Below are 18,589 nucleotides of genomic sequence, written 5' to 3' on the forward strand. Positions count from 1 at the left end.
GTCACAAAAGTAAGTAAAGACCCTTTAATACCTCCAACTTGGCCCCCAATGTCCAGTTATCATCGGCTGGAAAAAAAAACTCTCCCAAGAACAGTTTTTAAAAGGAAGAAATATATATGTGTGGAAGATGGCTTGATGTTTTTATGTTTTGTTTGTTTGTGTTTGTTTTAAAAACCAATAAAAATTAAAAAAACACACAATAAAATCAATAAAAAATAAAGAAATAAAAAAAATAAAAAAACAAAAATAAAAAAATAAAAGGGGGGGAAGAAATTCAGTCCGAACCCAAAGTACATATAAATTATAAATAAAAATCAACACAAACCACAGCTGCAGCAATTAACGAGACAGGGCAGGATAAGGAATTGCAGACTTCAAAAGATAACGAAACACACACAGTTGGGAGGATGCCAGAACCCAGATAAGACTTGACAAACCAAAATAATTCTTGCTTTGCTTCCAGCAAGATGCTGTGCGCAAACGCCCTTTTCAAATCCTATTTTCCCAGCTGCAGCTAATGAAGGGAATCAGGGCCCTTTAGTCTCCCGTAACCCCTGTAACTCATGTTGCTCCCTTCTCCATTCCTCCCTGCATGCCCTAGGATGAAGAGGAGGTGGCCCTGGGTCTTCCTTTGAAGTCCCAGCCGGACTGTGCCCTTCCCCAGTTTCTTCCACAGCCACCGGAGTCACACTTCCACTCCCTATCAGCTGCTCGACCTCCCTCTTGGAATCAGATTCCAACAGGGGCATGAAAGTTACTCTTCTTAACTGGAGAATAAGTGCCTTTGTGAAATGCAGAATCATTGTTCCACGTCTTACTGAAAAATTACTTTTAGAGTAGTAAGTAGAATCCCTGGCTTGGGTGGGACAACAGACAAGCAACTGAATGCCCCAAACCTTTGCCCTATACTGCTTGCATCCTTCATAGGTAGTCTTCAACCTATAACCTCAATTGAGCCCAACATTTGTGTTGCTAAGCGAGGCATTTGTTCAGGGAACTTTGCTCCATTTTACAACCTTCCTTGCCACAACTGCTAAACGAATCACTGCCGTCGGTAAGTCGGTCGCACAGTTGTTAAGTGAATCTGGCTTGCCCATTGACCTTGCTGGTCAGAAGGTCATCATATGACCCCGGGACACTGCAATCATCATGAATACGAGTCAGTTGCCAAGAGTGTGAATTTGGATCGCATGACCATGGGGATGATGCTGCAATGGTCGTGAGAGTGAAAATCGGACATAAGTCCCTTTTTTCAGTGCCGTTGCAGCTTTGAACAGTCACTAAATGAACTGTTGTAAGTCAAGGACTACCCGTAAATTACACCTGCCTCTCTGTTCTTTTTAGCAGAAAACAAACAAACAAATAAACAATGGCCTGTCTTCATATATTGGCCCCGAAATGCCATTCTTCTCTTTTAGTTACTTTCTGCTCTATCAGTTCTTTTATTCAGTGCTGAAGGAGTTCCCCATAACTCATTTGGATGGTAAGACCCACTCAGTGGTGGGAGTCAAATTTTTTTACTACCGGTTCTGTGGGCGTGGCTTGGTGGGCGTTGCAGGGGAAGGATACCCTAAAATATCCAGTCAGAGGTGGTATTTTCCGATTCTCTGAACTACTTAAAATTTCCACTACTGGTTCTGCAGAACTGGTCAGAACCTGCTGAATACCACCCCTGGACCCACTGCTCCTGGGCAACTGAAGCACCAACGTTTGAGGAGAATTGCTAGCCCCCCCCCCTCAGATATGGAAATTATCAAAGCATAAGTCATACAGGGGGCCCAGGGGGAGATTTATAGCACCTGCTGTTGCAGCTCTGAACTAGGGAGATTTCTCTCAGCAGGACTGAAACACATGCAGAGAAGGATAGGCAGTTGGTTATGCATACCATCAGATTCCTTGAAGTAGCAAAAAAAAAAAAAAAAAAAATGGAACCAAAGATGCAGCCTTATTGTTCTTGAAATAGCTAAGCAAAGGGCATATGGGAAATAACACGCATCAATTTCAAATGGAAAATCCTGGAAGCCTCTTGCTGGAAAGCTTTGCTTTAATTGACAGAATATGATTATATGTAATCTTTGTTTTATTATGATAAAACACAAGCCTCATCTCCAGGATATTCTTTAATGAAAATCGGAAGTTAAATCCCAAATGCTGGAGGATAATGCGTTTGTTTTTTATCATACAAATAATAATAAAACCAGAACAGAATGTTTGAGAAAAAGCAGACTGAGCAAAAGGCATAATTTTTCACAATCGTTCTTAATTTCATCTGAAGTGTCCTGATCAGGGGGTTTCTCTCTTACGCATAATTTTATTTAGGGGAGAGAAGGCAAAGCTATTCACTTACTTGAAATATGTAGCGAGATTAGAAACCAAATAAAATGAATCAGGGAAATAAACTTAAAATAAAAACAATAAGCTACTAGTGTGCACAAGCACTCATTGCAGATGCCCTGTTTTGGATCAATGGCTAAACTCCCACTGGGTCAATATGGTAAACCATAACATGTTAAATTACTTGGCCCAGGTTTCAAAAATTCAGACTGAAGCAAAAATCTCTAGATCTTTCTTGCCATCTAGTCGTGGTGCGGTTTTGTAGAGCCTGCCTCTGCTAACACTGTTCAAGTAATTAAATTACAGCTAAAAATTAAAACGTATCACATCTTAACAACCGCATACAGTGGTTAACTCTATGTGAGCTTATTCTCTACCCCTAGATGTATGTGTATTCCCAATTTATATATAGCTAATAGTATTTCCTCCAAAAAACAAAGGCAGGGTGCTTGAATGGCAGGAAAGAAAGAAAGAAAGAAAGAAAGAAAGAAAGAAAGAAAGAAAGAAAGAAAGAAAGAAAGAAAGAAAGAAAGAAAGAAAGAAAGAAAGAAAGAAAGAAAGAAAGATATAGATGATAGATAGATAGACAAACAGACAGACAGCCATAGATATAGATATAGATCAATAGATAGATATAGATATAGCTCATGAAATAATAGCCACTACAGAAAAGGTATAATTCTTAGCCTTTTTTTGTTCCAAAAAGGAATTTTGAGAGATTCACTGAAATAATATATATATATCGATCTATATCTATGTCTGTCTCTCTGTTTATATCTATCTATCTATCTATCTATCTATCTATCTATCTATCTATCTATCTATCTATCTATCTATCTATCTATCTATCTATTGTTTCAGTGAATCTCCCAAAGTTCTGTTTTGGGACAAAAAAGGCTAAGAACTATACCTTTTCAGTAGTGGCCATTATTTCATGAGCATTTTCTCTTAGAAGATGTACTTGCAATGAGGTCTGTGAGAACGAAGATAAATTACTCTTTTCTAGGGCCCTTTTGAGGCAACTGAGAGTATTTTTGTTTTGTTTTCTTGGTATGCATATTTTGCTACAGGGTACGATGGTTTGGTAGATTTTAGACTCAATTGATTTCAAAGCATTCTGCTTTAGGGAACAATGTGAGGATTGGGGGAAGGAGGGAATTATGTTTGGTACAATCATCTGTTTCCTCAAGGCTGTATTCAGTTAGTGGCAGCTATGTGGAGGAAAGGAAATGTAGAGCAACACATCTGTGGGAATTTTTTTTAAAGCTGGGACAATTATGTTGCCTGCCAGAGAACTGTTTTAGCTGATTTTCTTTGCTCTACCAAGTCAACACAATGCTCGACAATTCAGATTTGTCATTGTTTGCATGCAACCTGTTAAGCTAGCAAAAATCAGAGGATAAGGGCAACAATCAAGCAGATAACAGCTTCTTGTTTCCCATTCTTTGAAGAGGTCCCTATTTCATACAAGTAGTGGAAACAGCAATTATTTTCAGTGCTGCTGGCTGGGAACTGTTGAAATTGAAATCTACCTCATCTAAAAGGTACAAGGTCGAGGAAGACAGCTTTAGAAGAACAGAACAAATATATTAATAAGGTGCAAAGCAGTTGAAAAGCTTATTTGATTCTTTTCCATGATATGCGCAGCTCTTTGAAGAGTGTATTTTCTGTATCTCTACAGTTTGCTGCCAAAATTGACCAAGTTGAAGATTTTCTGCAGTCTTCTCAAGAGTTTGAAAACCCCGAATCTTTGAAAGAACTCTTGCATCAGCACAAACATCATACAAAAGGTATTGAAGAGGGTGGGAGCATCTTCTTTTACAAGGAAGATTTCAAATAAGGTCTTTCTGAATAAAAGTTGATTACAACTTCTTCTGAAGTTAATGTTCTTGGTCACGGTTGAAATATTGCAAGTTTTTAAAAATAACACAGACGTCACAATGTGTTCCTTTCCTAACACTATAGATTTGCTCTGGAGAGAGCTAGGTTTAAATTCTGTGCCCGGTCTCCGTCTTTCAGCTTAGCCTGCATCAAGGACCATTGTGAGAATAACATAAGGGAGAACTACTTATGCTGTCATAAATGTCACTGATTTTTATAGTTCTGTTCAACTATTGACTAAGGGTAACTCCTACTTCAGCTAATCACAGCATAAACATATCCTGGCAACATTTTTTTCCCCAGTTGGGTCTCCAAGGCCAAAAGTGAGATGGCTTGAATCACCTCTATCTGTAGCAATTATTTTAACTCCACCCAAGGGTAGTGTCCCCATATAGGGAATCTGTTGGGTTTGTCACCATTGTTTTTGGAGAGAAGCCAGATGATTGGCCATGACTAGGATCAAAAGATGCAGGGTAGGGATCAGGAACTGGTCAGCACATTTTGTGTGTGTGTGTGTGTGTGTGTGTGTGTGTGTACATATACATATACATATACATCATCTACATCTACATCTACATCTACATCTACATGCAGGTCTTGGAGTGTTTGGGTCTTTTCCCGTGTAAGATTGAGAGTATCTTGGCAACGTTTTGACGAGGTCCCACTCGCCATCTTCAGGTTGGTGCTTTCAGCTTCGTGCTTGTGCAATCAAAGGGTGATCTGAGCTGCTGTCTCCCGATATATACTGATGGGGAGGTTGGCTGTGTTGTCATTTCTTGATTGGTTGATGGAGCATGCATGAAGCCAAAAGCACCAGCCTGAAGATGGCGAGTGGGACCTCGGTGAAACGTTGCCAAGATACTCTCAATCGTACATGGGAAAAGACCCAAACATGCCAAGACCTGCATACCTGTACCTGTGAAAATCTACGAAAACACACACACACACACACACACACACACACACACACACACACACACACACACACATGCCCGTTCAAAGATGCATAGAGAACACTTCTATGGTGCAAAATTCCTAAGACTGGACATGATTCAATTTACATATTGCTCTGCCCAGTTTTCAGAACCTCCCATTGATTTCTCCAATGCTTAGCTGGAGACACCCACTTGATATGTCTGGTGATTCAATTGGATTTGGCACTACTGTGCCGTTTGATGCAGGAACTGGTATCAGATTGGCTGAAACACTGGTGGATTTGAATCAATGCACTTGGTACATCCAAAATCTGGAAAATATTTTGGCAGTCCATTAACTCTCTCTTTCTCTGAAGCAATGGTAACAGAAGATCTCATTTTATTTTATATACACTTTCTTCATGAAGCTTCAGGCAGAGTAAGCTTTAAATCGAAAAACCACACGAAACCCAGGCATGCTTAAATATTTTGAACAAATGGCTTTCCTCTTGGCAATGTGGCCCTAAAATTATGGAGTTACTGTACTTTGTTCAGATAGCCTATCAAAACCGTGTTGTTGTTTTTTTTTAAATAGTTGATTGTTTCCATGTTTAATTTTCTTTGTAATGATTTTCTTCCTTAGCACATTTGCTAAGCAATGCGCTTACTCTGTAGAGACCCTCCTATGTAATACATCTGTTCTCTGTGTTTGGAATCTGTTTCTTTATTAGGTGGGCTGATGTGGTAGGACTAGATGGTTAACCCTTCGCTGAAGGAAGAGGTTGGACTTGATAGTGTTCAGATTTTCTGCTATACTATGATTTTAGGATCAGTGCATCATAGGTTGAGTGATAACAGGATTTTTAGAAGTGAAGCATAATCAGGTCTTACTGTTAGCCTACCTAATGAAATACAGTGATACCTTGGTACTCAACTGCTTTGAAACTCATCAAATTTGGTACTCAGTGCATTTTGAACATTTTGTTCTGGTACTCATCATTTGCACAAGTTAGAACTTATTGGTGTCAGCTGCCTTGTGACTCATCACATTATTCCTTATGGGAAAAATATGTTTGGTACTCATCATTTTTGGTTGTCATCGCACATCCTGGAACCAATTAACGTTGAGTACCGAAGTGCCACTATATCCCTTTTTCTCTGTCCTGCAAAAGTCATTTCTTTGTGGCATATTTAATACAGCAGATTTGACTCTCCGTGCATAAGTATTGACAAACCTAGTTAATGAACAGAGTACACATTGGCAGTAGCAGCCCTAACATAAGGAGGATAGGTGACATTCCCAAAAATTCTGATTACCCCTGCATTTCAGACATAATGGTGTTAGTAGGAAGCTGTCAACAGGTGAGTTATTTTTTTCCACAGCAATTTAGAAGTAGTATCTGAATGAGGTTTGGAAGCATCAAATAAAAAAAAGAAAATTTGTGTATACATCTTATAGGCACATTTTCGTTTCTTAATTCTCCATGCTCCTAAACCTGTTTACTTTATAGTTAGGTAAAGGATCAAACTATGACCAAAGAGGAATTTTGAAGAAGACATCTTAAATTTTGGATGCTTCTGTCTTCCTTCAGCAATCCCTATCGCACCCTATTGCTAAGAATCCACAATACTCAGGAGGAGAAATTTCAGTACAGTTCATTGTGCAAGGCCTATTGTGCTAAACTCAAGGCAGCCGACACTTAAAATTCCCATCAAAATTTACTTCTTTAAAATATTTTCAGCAGAATAGAGCCGCATCAAAAGATCACAACAGTTTTCCAATCCTTAGTCACTTTCTAAGGAAGTATGAAGCAATTCTGGCTGTCTCTGTCTGGGTGTAATATACTAGAGAACAAATCCACCCTCAGCTATTGAAATTCACTGGGTAACTTCAGACCAATCAGTCCAAACTATGTCAAAGACAGATTAACAGTTGGAAGGGACCTTGGAGGTCATCTAGTCCAACACCCTGCCCAAGCAGGAGACCCTACCCCATTTCTGACAAATGGCAGTCCAATCTCTTCTTGAAAGCGTCCAGTGATGAAGCTCCCACAACTTCCAAAGGGAAGCTGTTCCACTGGTTGATTGTTCTGTCAGAAAATTTCTCCTTACTTCTAGATTGATCTCTCCTTGATCAGTTTCCATCCATTATTCCTTGTCTGGCCTTCGGGTGCCTTGGAAAATAGCTCGACCCCCTCCTCTCTTTGGCAGCCCCTCAAATATTGGAACACTGCTATCATGTCTCCCCTAGTCCTTCTCTTCACTAGACTAGACATGCCAAGTACTTGCAACCGTTCTTCGTATGTTTTAGCCTCCAGTCGCCTAATCATTTTGGTTGCTCTTCTCTGGAGATAAAATGTTGAGAGATCCAGAGGTGGTATTCAACAGGTTCTGACCAGTTCAGTAGTGGAAATTTTGAGCAGTTCGGAGAACCGGCAAATACCACCTCTGACTGGAGATTTTACAGTATCCTTCCCCTGCCACGCCCACCAAGCCACGCCCACCAAGCCACGCCCACAGAACCGGTAGTAAAAAAATAAATGAATCCCACCACTGGAGAGATCTCTTAAACTGCCCTGAATTTGCCACAAAAAGGTGGCATTATATAATAATATAATGGTTGTATTTGAAAACAAATCCTATCCACATGTCAATGTATTATTCATCCAAGAGGAGAGCCTACTTTAATGGGATACTCTTTGGGCATACATTTTACAGAGAAAGGCAACGGTCCTCATTATGGGGACCAAACAGGAATGTTAAGAAACAGAAATAAGCAAGGAAGTGTTGACTAGGCTGAAAATGCTAGTCAAATAATTTTGGGGTAGTATAGCTTATAAGACCTAAACTTGTGGTTCCCACTTGAAATGAGGAAATGTTGGCCCATTCCACTCAGAATTGCAGGAAGAATATTTAAGGACCTTATTATTTCCTATATCTGCTTAGAAGGATTGAGGGTCTTGCTCAGGGAACTGTAGGATCCAGTTCTTGGATTTGCCACCCAAAGGAATGATGTCTGTGATTGTCACTCGGATCTCCAGCATGGGTTTTCCCTTTGATACATGCTTGCTATTGGCTGCCATAGTAATGGGGGAGGGGGAGCATGGTATTGGGGTTTGGGAAGTGAGCTGGTGTGATGAAGGCCCGTGTGAACCAAAAGGGAGGTTTTGCTCCCAAGAATTACTGTGCTGCTGAATGGAGTTGTTTACACCCAGTCAAGACCGACCACCCTAGAACTCCAGATAGACGTGCTCCACATCAGAAGTGGTATTCAATAGGTTCTGACCAGTTCTGGAGAACCGGTCGTGGAAATTTTGAGTAGTTCGGAGAACTGGTGGTAACTTTCCCTCAGGACTGAGGAGGAAATGCAGATTTGACAGCATCCTTCCCCTGGAGTGGGATGGGAATGGAGATTTTGCAGTATCCTTCCCCTGCCACGTCCACCAAGCCACACCCACCAAGCCATGTCCACAGAACCAATAGTAAAATGAATCCCACCACTGCTCCACATGACACTGTGAGGGAGGTGGATTGGACATTCAGGCTGGGTCCCTGTGGGGAGGGATTTGGGGAAACTTTCAATATGTAACTTTCGTGCCTTTTGGCTCAGATCTTGCTTTCCTTTCTCCGCTATCATTTCAAACTCAGTAAAGGTACCTCTTCTCTACTTCAGTGGAGTTGGGGTTTTTTTCTTTCTTGGGTTTTGAATGGAGGCAGGCCTGACAGTGATATTCCAAAGTGTTCTTCTTCTTTTTACTAACGTTATTGCGATGTTGATAAGCACGATCAGTTTCCGGTACTCAGCAATTCCGCAATGTACAGTTTTGCCTTCTGAGTGTTGTTGTCCATCTGTGCTGGGAAGTTGGATGAGATGGCTGCTAGGGAGCTGCAGGCAATCCACTGGCATCTCGGAGTGGCAGCAGTCACAAATTCATTTATGTTGCGTCAAGGCGTTTGTGCCTGATATAATGACTTTTATTATGGCCTGCATGTTGTGAGAAAGGATCTGTTTTGTAAAAGCTCTTGGCTGTTAACTATTATTGAAATAGCAGAGAGGAATGAAATGAACCAATATTCAAAGGACTTTTAAAACAGCTAGTTTTATTGTCTAAATGTAACCAGAAATCAAGTTAATATAATATAGAGACAGCTTACAAAATACATTTGACCAATTTTTGTTTGCTTTCAGTAGGAACATAGACAGCTAAAGTGTAATCTTGAGCACAGTTGAGATTCAAAGCCTAGGGAGTTCCGAAATGTTTTCTTTTCTACGCAGCCCTTTGCTCCACTGACACGGGAATCAAGTGACACTGCGCATCACACTACTCCCTTGTTCTGTTTGAATAAAGCCTGATGAACTAGGTGTCAAGCTATAAATCACAGTTCGAAACAAATGGCTGAATTTACACTATATGCTAGATGCAGTCCAAATAAGGATGGCTATGGCATGATTTTGGAGTTTTAGAACCTAAAAGAAGCCTTTACACAAACCATCCTAAAAAGCTTCCCTTGTTGATGATCTCTAAATGACCTGCATACAGGTAGTCCTCGACTTACGACCCCAGTGGAGCCCAAAATTTATGTTGTTAACTGAGACATTTGTTAAGTCAATCTTGCCCAGTTTTATGACCTTCCTTACCCCAGTTGTGAAGTGAATCTGGCTTCCCCATTGACTTTGCTTGTCAGAAGGTCGCAAAATGACCTTGGGACGTCCCTTGGGAAGGTCCCATGACCTTGGGACACAGCAACGGTCATAGGTATGAACCAGTCGCCAAGCATCTGAATTTTGATCACGTAACCATGCGGATGCTGCAAAGGTCGTAACCGTGAAACATGGTCATAAGTCACTTTTTTCTGTTCCATTGCAACTTTCAATGGTCACTAAATGAACCGTTGTAAGTTGATGACTAGCTGTGTAAGATTGCTGCTAAATACACTGGGAGTATTGACTATATTTGGGCTTTGTTGATAGAAGACTTAAGTAGCATGGGGCGGCCCAGTTTCAAACCCCCCCCCCCATTTTGTTGCTCCCTGGACAAGTTCAGCAGTATTTCTGCTTAAATACCCATTAAGTTACTGCAAGGATAAAATAGGAGGGGGGGGGACCATATAAATTACAGGTTGTTTAACAACTGATTGTTTCAAAGTTAATTCAGCTTTCAAAAGGGTGCTTTAAAGCAAGAACTAACTCAGGCCAGTGGTGGGATTCAAACATTTTTATTACCGGTTCTGTGGGCATGGCTTGGTGGGTGTGGCAGGGGAAGGTACTGTAAATCTCCATTCCTACCCCACTCCAGGGGAAGGTTACCACCGGTTCTCCGAACTACTCAAAATTTCCACTACCGGTTCTCCAGAACTGTTCAGAACCTGCTGAATACCACCTCTGTCTCAGGCCCTCGTAAAATGTCACACTATTTGCCCCCCTGTCCCATGATCACCTGATTCCAATATGGGAGCTTGGTTACCTGCTCACACTTATGAGTGGTAGCCCCCCGCAATCATGTAATCGCCATTTGCAAACTTCTCTGCTGGATTCCTTCTCTGGCAGGGAAGGTTGAAAGCTGCTTCCACCTGCCGAATGAATCCCTCCCTATCTCTCTTTCAGTGGGGTGCAAAAATCCCAAAGACCCAAGCTCCATTCCTGCTGTCCACTAGAACAATTCCCTTCTGTGCACCGAGGGAAGCTGAACTTCTCCGGTGAGGTGCTCAAATCCCGAAGATTATTACATAAAGAAATAGATTTAAATTGCTGTTGCTTGCCTGATAACAAAACAGCTTTCTTAAAATTCTATCCTTTTTTTGGGGGGGGGGGTGAAACTAAACAGATACTGACTTAAGTGGCTTGTATCATAAGTAATGTTGATCAAAAGTTAGAACAATGGGTTGAAGCCTGGAAGTTTGGTAGTCTCAATTCAATCTTCTTTAGCAGTAACAATAGTCCTTAGACTTATATACCACTTCACAGTGTTTTCCAGCCCTCTCTAAGCGGTTTACAGAGTCAGCATATTGCCCCCAACAATTTCATTGGTGTAAAGCAAACTTGACAGCTTTAAGACTTGCGGACTTCAACTCGCAGAATTCCTCCTCCAGTCATCTTAGCTCAGCAATTCTGGGAGTTGAAGTCCACGAGTCTTAAACTTGCCAAGTTCGAAGACCCTTAGTGTAAAAAGATCATTGCAATTTAAGCTTGGAAGATTTGCAAGTGATTGACTGCCATTGCAAAAACTGAGGCTCATCCCTAAAAATGATATAAGGACATTGTTTGCTACAAGAAAAATAATTTTGTAGAGTATGGATTCTTTTTTTTACCCAAAGGGTCAAGAACGGGAGGCTCATAAAATTTATTCATTGTTTTTGTCTTTTCAAAGAGATAAGAAATCAAAAAGCAGGTAGTCATATATGTGTAATTAAAATTGTCTTTTTATATTTTACCCAGTGTGGCAGTCAGTTCCAATTTTATCAACAGGTAAAATGAAAAGAACACCTTGGTTTTTTTAATGAAGCCCATGTATTAGTAACACCCTCTTGAAGTAACCTTTTTTGCTCTGTTTAATTTATTTATGAGTGCTTGGTTTGATAGTAATTTCATTCTTAACCCCATCCTGCAGGCTTTAAATTAGATGTGCAAATTAAGCCTGCCTATTTTGGTTGCACTGAATTCATCGGTCCCATCCTCCCAGCAACTTTTGTAAAAGGCAGCAAAGACGCTGGGTAACAATTTGGTTTTGCAACAACCTGATTCCTCAGCTTCCCTTCCCTTCATTTGTCTACCAATTTGCTCTTAGCAGATCTCATTCTTTCCCCACTTTTTCCTAAATATAATCGGTTTATATTCTGTCTTCTACAAACTACAGCTGAGATTGTACAGGGTGGCTGAAATGCAGTTGGATAGTTAGAGACTGAGCGTCAGAGGTGGTATTCAGCAGGTTCTGACCAGTTCTGGAGAACCGGTAGTGGAAATTTTGAGTAATCTGACTGGAGATTTTACAGTATCCTTCCTCTGCCACACCCACCAAGCCATGCCCACAGAACCGGTAGTAAAAACATTTGAATCCTACCACTGCTGAGCTTGTTGTATGAACTCAGGCAATTGGAGATGGGCTTAACAATAGGGATTAGAACAGTTTGAGTACTGAAAGATCTGAGCTTCAACAACTAGATGACCTGTAAATAAAAGCAAACTTTGAATTTCCTATAATTTTACAAAAGAATTAAGACACTCTAAGTCAGCATTTCTCCAATTCTTTGGGGATCACATTCATTATACCAAATTTTTCTTAATGCCCTTTGTCCTATGTATGCGTGAATTATCTTTTTTGAAAAAAAATATTGTATATTATTTCTTTGCAAACAATTTTTGTAAATGTTTTTTTTAAAAAAACAACAGATTCCATTAAAGATTTAAAAATCTTTATTTTGTTAAAACTCCATCCCTCATTCCCACTTTTCTAGAAACAAGCAAAAAGGCTAAAAAAAAATGTTTCCATTCTTCCTTTCCAATTATATCAAGCCGAGATAAGAATTTGTCCCCTTGAAACATTTAAGAAAAGAAGAATTTCCCCCCAATGTTCAGAGATACTAAGCATTTCAGAAGAACAGAATAACAGAGGGACCTTGGAGGTCCTCTAGTCCAACCCCCTGCAAGCAGGAGACCTCACACCATTCCAGAAAAGTGGCGGTCCAGTCTCCTCTTAAAAGCCTATAGGGATGGAGCCCGCCTAACTTCCACTGGTTTATTGACCCCACTGTTAGGGAATTTCTCCTTAATTCTAGGTTGCTTTTCTCCTTGATTAGTTTCCATCATTTAAAAGGCTAGGAGACTGAATTGTGACTTCCAGCCAGTGGTGGGATTCAAATCATTTAACAACCAGTTTGCCCAGGATCAAGTTGGCATCGAGGTGTGACCCGTCCCCATCCTTGTGATGACCCGGGGCATGACACAAAGGCAACACAGACAGATAATCAGTAGGAGTCCCTTTATTAGCTCCAACTTTGCCCCCAATGTCCTGGTTACCTTCTGGGCTGGAGAAAAACTCTCCCAGGAACAGCCTTTGGCTGCAGAGAATGAAGTCCAAAACGTGGTCAACAAAAACTGTAACTATAAGTCCAATCAAGGCAAGATGAGGTAATTAGTCCAGCAGGGCAAGAGAAGGAATTCCAGACATGAAGGAACGGCAGTAATTCAACCCAGTTGGGAGGATGCCAGGAATGCAGATAACCAAAGTCAATACAAGATCAACTTAGTTTGTTCCCAGCAGACACTGCACTCAGTTTGCATCTCTTTTAAACTCTCATTCCTAGGTGTGGCTAATGAAGGGAATCAAGGCCCTTTCCTCCCCTGTAAGCCACGCAACCCACGTTGCTCTCTTCTCCGTTCCTTCCTGCATGATCTAGGATGAAGAGGGGGTGAGCCTGGGTCTTCCTCTGAACTCTCTCTCCCTTATCCTACCTCTCCCCTGCTCTGCCCAGCCGGACTTTGTCCTTCCCCAATTTCCTCCGCAGCCAACAGAGCCACACTCCTGCTCCCTGTCAGCTGTTCGTCTTCCTCCTTGGATTCAGACACGGACAGGGGCATGACAGTCCTCCAGTTCTGCCACACATGTGGGATGAGCCTCCCACAATGGTCAACCTGACCTTGGGCAAACTGGTTGTTAAATTACCCTCCCCCCGCTATCAAAGTGGATCCTGGGTGCTGCGCTGCAATGGAGAAATCGGCAATGGAGCGGCCATTACGAGGAAAGGAGGAGGAGCAGGGAGAAGAAAGAGAAAGCTGTCTTCTCCTTCTCTGCTGCTCCATTGCCTGTTTCTCCATTGCAGTGCACCGCAACTCCCAGAATCCACTTTGATAGCAGGGGGGGCAATTAATTTAACAACTAGTTCACCTGAATTGCTGCAAACTGGCTGAATCCCATCACTGCTTCCAGCTCTTGAGATGTGGAACACTGCTGGTTTAGTGTGATAGATGAACCAGCCATTCCACATGTCTGGCATGACTCTGGTTTATTTGGGAATTAGCAGCTGACCGAGAACCAGTTTGATTAAAGGCAGGAGGCTAGAGACCAGGAGATTAGCAGGCAAGGTAGAGTCACTTCTGAAATCTTGTCAAGAAAACTGCAGGGACTCTCTTTGTAGTAGCCAGCAGTTAAGACTGGCTTGAAGACACCTGCACAGTTGCACATGTACACACGTGCACACACACCCTTTACAGCCTGAGAGGAGAATAGGGTAAAATCATGAGCCTTTTCCTCTCTACAAACTCCAGATTGCTGGGTGAGCCCTTTACACCCAGACTCCTTGGTGCAATTCAATTCACTAAGCATGCAGAGTTGTAAGTATTTGCAAAGGCCACTTAGCAAGGGGAAAACTGAAATAAATAATGGGCTTGCACTGATGATATTATCTAGTTAGGGTAATGAAACATCTGCAAGAAAACAAGAAAACAAGCAAGCACCAAGGATCCCTCATTTCAACCCTGAGCTACAAATATTCTCCTTTATTGGTAAATCATGTGCTTATTTATTTCTGGGATCCTGGGATCTGATCTTGAGACAGTGTATAGCTCTGCCTTGTTACATTTAGTTTTCTTTGTCATGCATTGCAACATATTTGCTGAAATGCAGGTGCAGCTTTATGCAATATAAGTGATTTAAGAACTGCTGTTATCTTTACATTTTTGCGAAAGTCACCCTGAGTGACATAACGTCTTTGTTCAATAATGTATGCAACATTCTTTGACATTTGGTTTAAATTATATTTCAGATCCTAGGCAGCTGTCCTCAGAAATTACAGGTGTCTTTTAGAAGAAATTTGCCTGTGATTTTTCTCATGATGTTTACGTGATGAAGTTGTTTTAATCTTTTGGAAAGTACCTTGCATTTCCTATTTACCATTGAGATTTTTCACTAGCTGCTGTTAAAATCACTATGTCAATATCCCAAGGAACCGCACTTGGCAAGAGTGTTTGTGTGGTAACAAACATGTGAACTTCTTGATCCAATTGTGTTGCCACAGGGAGATAAAATATTGGCATCCAAAGTTTGAATTCTGTCCTTACATCAGCTTTTATAAGAATGTGATTTCAGCAATGGTGCTTAGAACTCCCTGGTGTACTGTGGGGGTTTTTTTATTTTTATTTTTAAAAGAGCAAGAATCACAGGGATAATGTGCAATTACATGTTTAAGTACAATTGATGTAATATGCAAATGACACACTTTTTTATTTTGGGCTTTAGGAACTGTCAGTCTGTCAGTCCTGAACATTATATGCCAATATCTGAATTGTTTCTGTTAAAATTAATGTGAATGATAGCAGTGCCCTCTGCTGGATATAGTATGCAAGTCTCTTTGCATTCCATTACTCCAAAGAGTTTCGCCTCTTGGCATTTTCATGACTGCTAAGAGCCCAAGGGAATTAAATGTGGCACAGCAAAATCATATTCACTTAAGCATGAAACTGAAGTACAGAATTTTACTATTTTTCTCTTATGACACAACAAACTTACATCAATATATGTATATTTTCTCCAGTGTAAATGATGCTGTGTTCACCCACAATTTAATATGTTATTTTTAATTCTGTCTTTGCAGAGCTTCTGGAAAAATCATTGAGACTCTTAAACAAAAGCCATGACCTAACTGAATTTATACAGGAATTCAAATCTGATGGGCCGAATATAAATCCAGAATTCATTCAGGGAGCCCACAATAGTTGTTTGAAAATTGACATTCTCCTTGAAGTTCTGCAAGACAGGCGGAGACAGCTGGAGAAATACTTGAAGCTGCAGGGTGAAGGATTGGAACAAGTTTTGCAAATCTGTCAGTGGCATTACCAGGAGAACCAGGTCTGGTCTGGAAAGTTGTTTTGTGTTATATTAATCTTGAATGAACTGTTTCCCCACATTATTATCTGCTAGATTTGTTGGACTACAATTCTCAATATTCCTGGCTAACAAATCATTTGCAAAATTGGCTTAGAAGGGAAAGGGGAAATTTATCGCACTGCAGCAGACTGTAAGGAACACTGACAAAGTAGGCACAAAAATTTAATCAGTGAGTTCATATTAATAAAATACAAATTGTACAGTCCTTATTTAATCCTTATTTAATGCAACTGAGAATTGAAATTACAACAAAATAATAACAAGAATTCCAATACAAAGATTATTTTCACTTTTTAAGTTGATATAGAATGGGACTTCAGTATGTCTGACATAGATATATATCCAATCCACAGTCTTTTTTTTTTCCAGTTTTCATTATTAGCTTAAATATATATTTTTTAAAACCACATAGGCAAATTAATGGAGGCTATTGTTGATGGTGCCTATGATTGTACTGCCCGCCAAGTCATCAATTAGCATCATTTTAACATACAGGTAGTCCTCACTTAAGGATTGCAGTTGGAACTGTAAAGTGTACCATGTAATCATAAAGTGACAAATCATATCCTATGACAGCATTTTGTCAGTTTCAGCTGCAGTCATTAAGTAAATTAAGTGCAATGTCATGTGACTGCGACTAGCAACTCCACACTGGCTTCCCCATGGCTTTGCTTACTGAATGCCAACTATGGATGTTGCAAATGATCGCAGGACCTTATGAATGTTGCAAATGCATGCCAGTTGTCAAGAACCCAAATTGTGGTCAGCTGGCCATGGGGATGCTGCAGCGGCCACAACTTTGAGGACCAGTTGTGAGTCTTTGGCCAGCATCGTCCATAGCTGAATGAATGGTCAGTAAGCAAGGATTGTATTGTGTATTGTGCAACTTCAGACTTTGTGGTCATTGTATGTACATAAACTTCAAAAAAAATTAGGCAATTAATAAGAGGGACAAGTACCCTGTTTCCCTGAAAATAAGACCTATCGTGAAAATAAGCTCTAGCATGGTTTTTACATGTGTGCCTAATAAGCTATACACCCAAAATAAGCCCTACTTAAGAGCCTGCACAGCCGGCCACCCAGCCATTGTATCTGATTGCTTGCAGTGCCATGACCACAAGGCAGGGTGGTGGTGGAGCTGTCCCACATGCCCTGCACTGCCTTACCTTAGGGCCCCTGCCTCCAGGCCATCCACACCCTGATACCTGCCTCGCGGCAGCAGCATCAATACCTATGAACAGCAGGAGCCTACGTGGCTGCCAGTCCACTTCTTCTGCTTGGCTGAGCAGTGTGCTGGTGCCACGGTCACGAGGCAAGGCAGGTGTCAGGGTGTGGGTGGTCTAGCTATGGGGGCCCTGAGGTAAGCTGGTGCAGGGTGGGTGGGGCAGCTCCATCCCCCCCTGCCTTGCAGCAGGGGCTCTGGTATGCCGCACGGCCTCCTGCCCCGCCATGAGCAAGAAGAAAAAGTGGGCCTCCCGTACATGGGGGGAAAAAAGAAGACACCTCCCAAAAATAAGCCCTAGTGCTTATTTTGGGATCCAAAAGAAAATAAGACCAGATCTTATTTTCGGGAAAACACGGGTATTACCTCCAGGTTGGAAAGCTGTATTTCAGTTGTTGAGAACCAGAAACTGGGCTATGGCTTTCATTCCCATTTGTAATCTTTTTGCGGGTTGGCTTCTTTCGGAAACAGGAGGCTGGATCAGATGGATTTTCTGTTTGAAGCAGCAGGAATTTTCTGAATTCTTCTGCTACAGAGAGATGAGCAACTAACACCTCTTTTTTCTCTCTCCTTGGGATGACATAGCTTTTTAAATTCTGTATGGTTTGAACAAGATAAACATGTTAAGGTGTTACACTTTCTGTGACACTTTTTTTTTAACTCAGTGGAAAAGCATGACCAACCTCCTGAGAGAGAGCAGTTCATAGTAGAAAAAGGGATGTTAATTTAAACTGAAAAGCCATATAATATTATGCAGAAATCATGTTAACATAAGAGATACCGAAAGTGTTTTATGTCCTTTGAAACAGGCTGGGCATATAAATTAAATATGCAAATGACAGCATTAGTTTACTGTAGATGCCTCCCAAGACTTTCCAAAAAGCTCCCTGGAAAGTACCATATTACCTGTTTTGTAATGCACTATGCCTATATTATAAATTACAAATTGCTTTTTGAATTTTGATCTAAAACCCCCCAAGTAAAGTCTTATGAATATACTTAGGCTTGCTAGCAAACTTTTGAAGCATTCATCAGATGCTCATAATTGCCTCTGCGAGGACTGAATTTACTAGTATCATGACTAGATTGATCTGTATCCAGAATGACAAATCCTATGTGCCTTCAGAAGCATCATCTTCAGTGCCTTTGGCTATAAACTGATAGCTGAGAACAAATCCTCATTTTGAATTAATATAAAGGAGGTAAATTACAAACCATGATGTTGCAGCCACCTCTATCTTAAGTCATGACAGCATCACAAATTACCGTCTTTAAGACTCAGTGAGACACAAACTTGATTGCTTTGTTATGTCTCCTAAGAAAAGTCAGCCTTAGAATGTATGGCTTTCATTTCCCAA

General features: G+C 40.9%; 1 protein-coding gene across 2 annotated transcripts in view; it reads left to right on the forward strand.

Annotated features, from left to right (window-relative positions):
• Window positions 1-18,589, forward strand: part of CCDC141 (coiled-coil domain containing 141) — a 127,590-nt gene that overhangs the window by 29,347 nt on the left and 79,654 nt on the right. For both annotated transcript variants that reach the window (XM_026668060.2, XM_087949666.1), the window contains exons 4-5: window positions 4,016-4,124; window positions 15,717-15,970. In XM_026668060.2, the coding sequence (XP_026523845.2) occupies window positions 4,016-4,124; window positions 15,717-15,970 (363 nt within the window). The remainder of the gene's footprint in view (window positions 1-4,015; window positions 4,125-15,716; window positions 15,971-18,589) is intronic.

Source organism: Notechis scutatus, chromosome 1, assembly GCF_049901735.1.
Source record: "Notechis scutatus isolate UNSWTSFEM ecotype Mainland chromosome 1, rNotScu1.2, whole genome shotgun sequence".
Taxonomy (NCBI): domain Eukaryota; kingdom Metazoa; phylum Chordata; class Lepidosauria; order Squamata; family Elapidae; genus Notechis; species Notechis scutatus.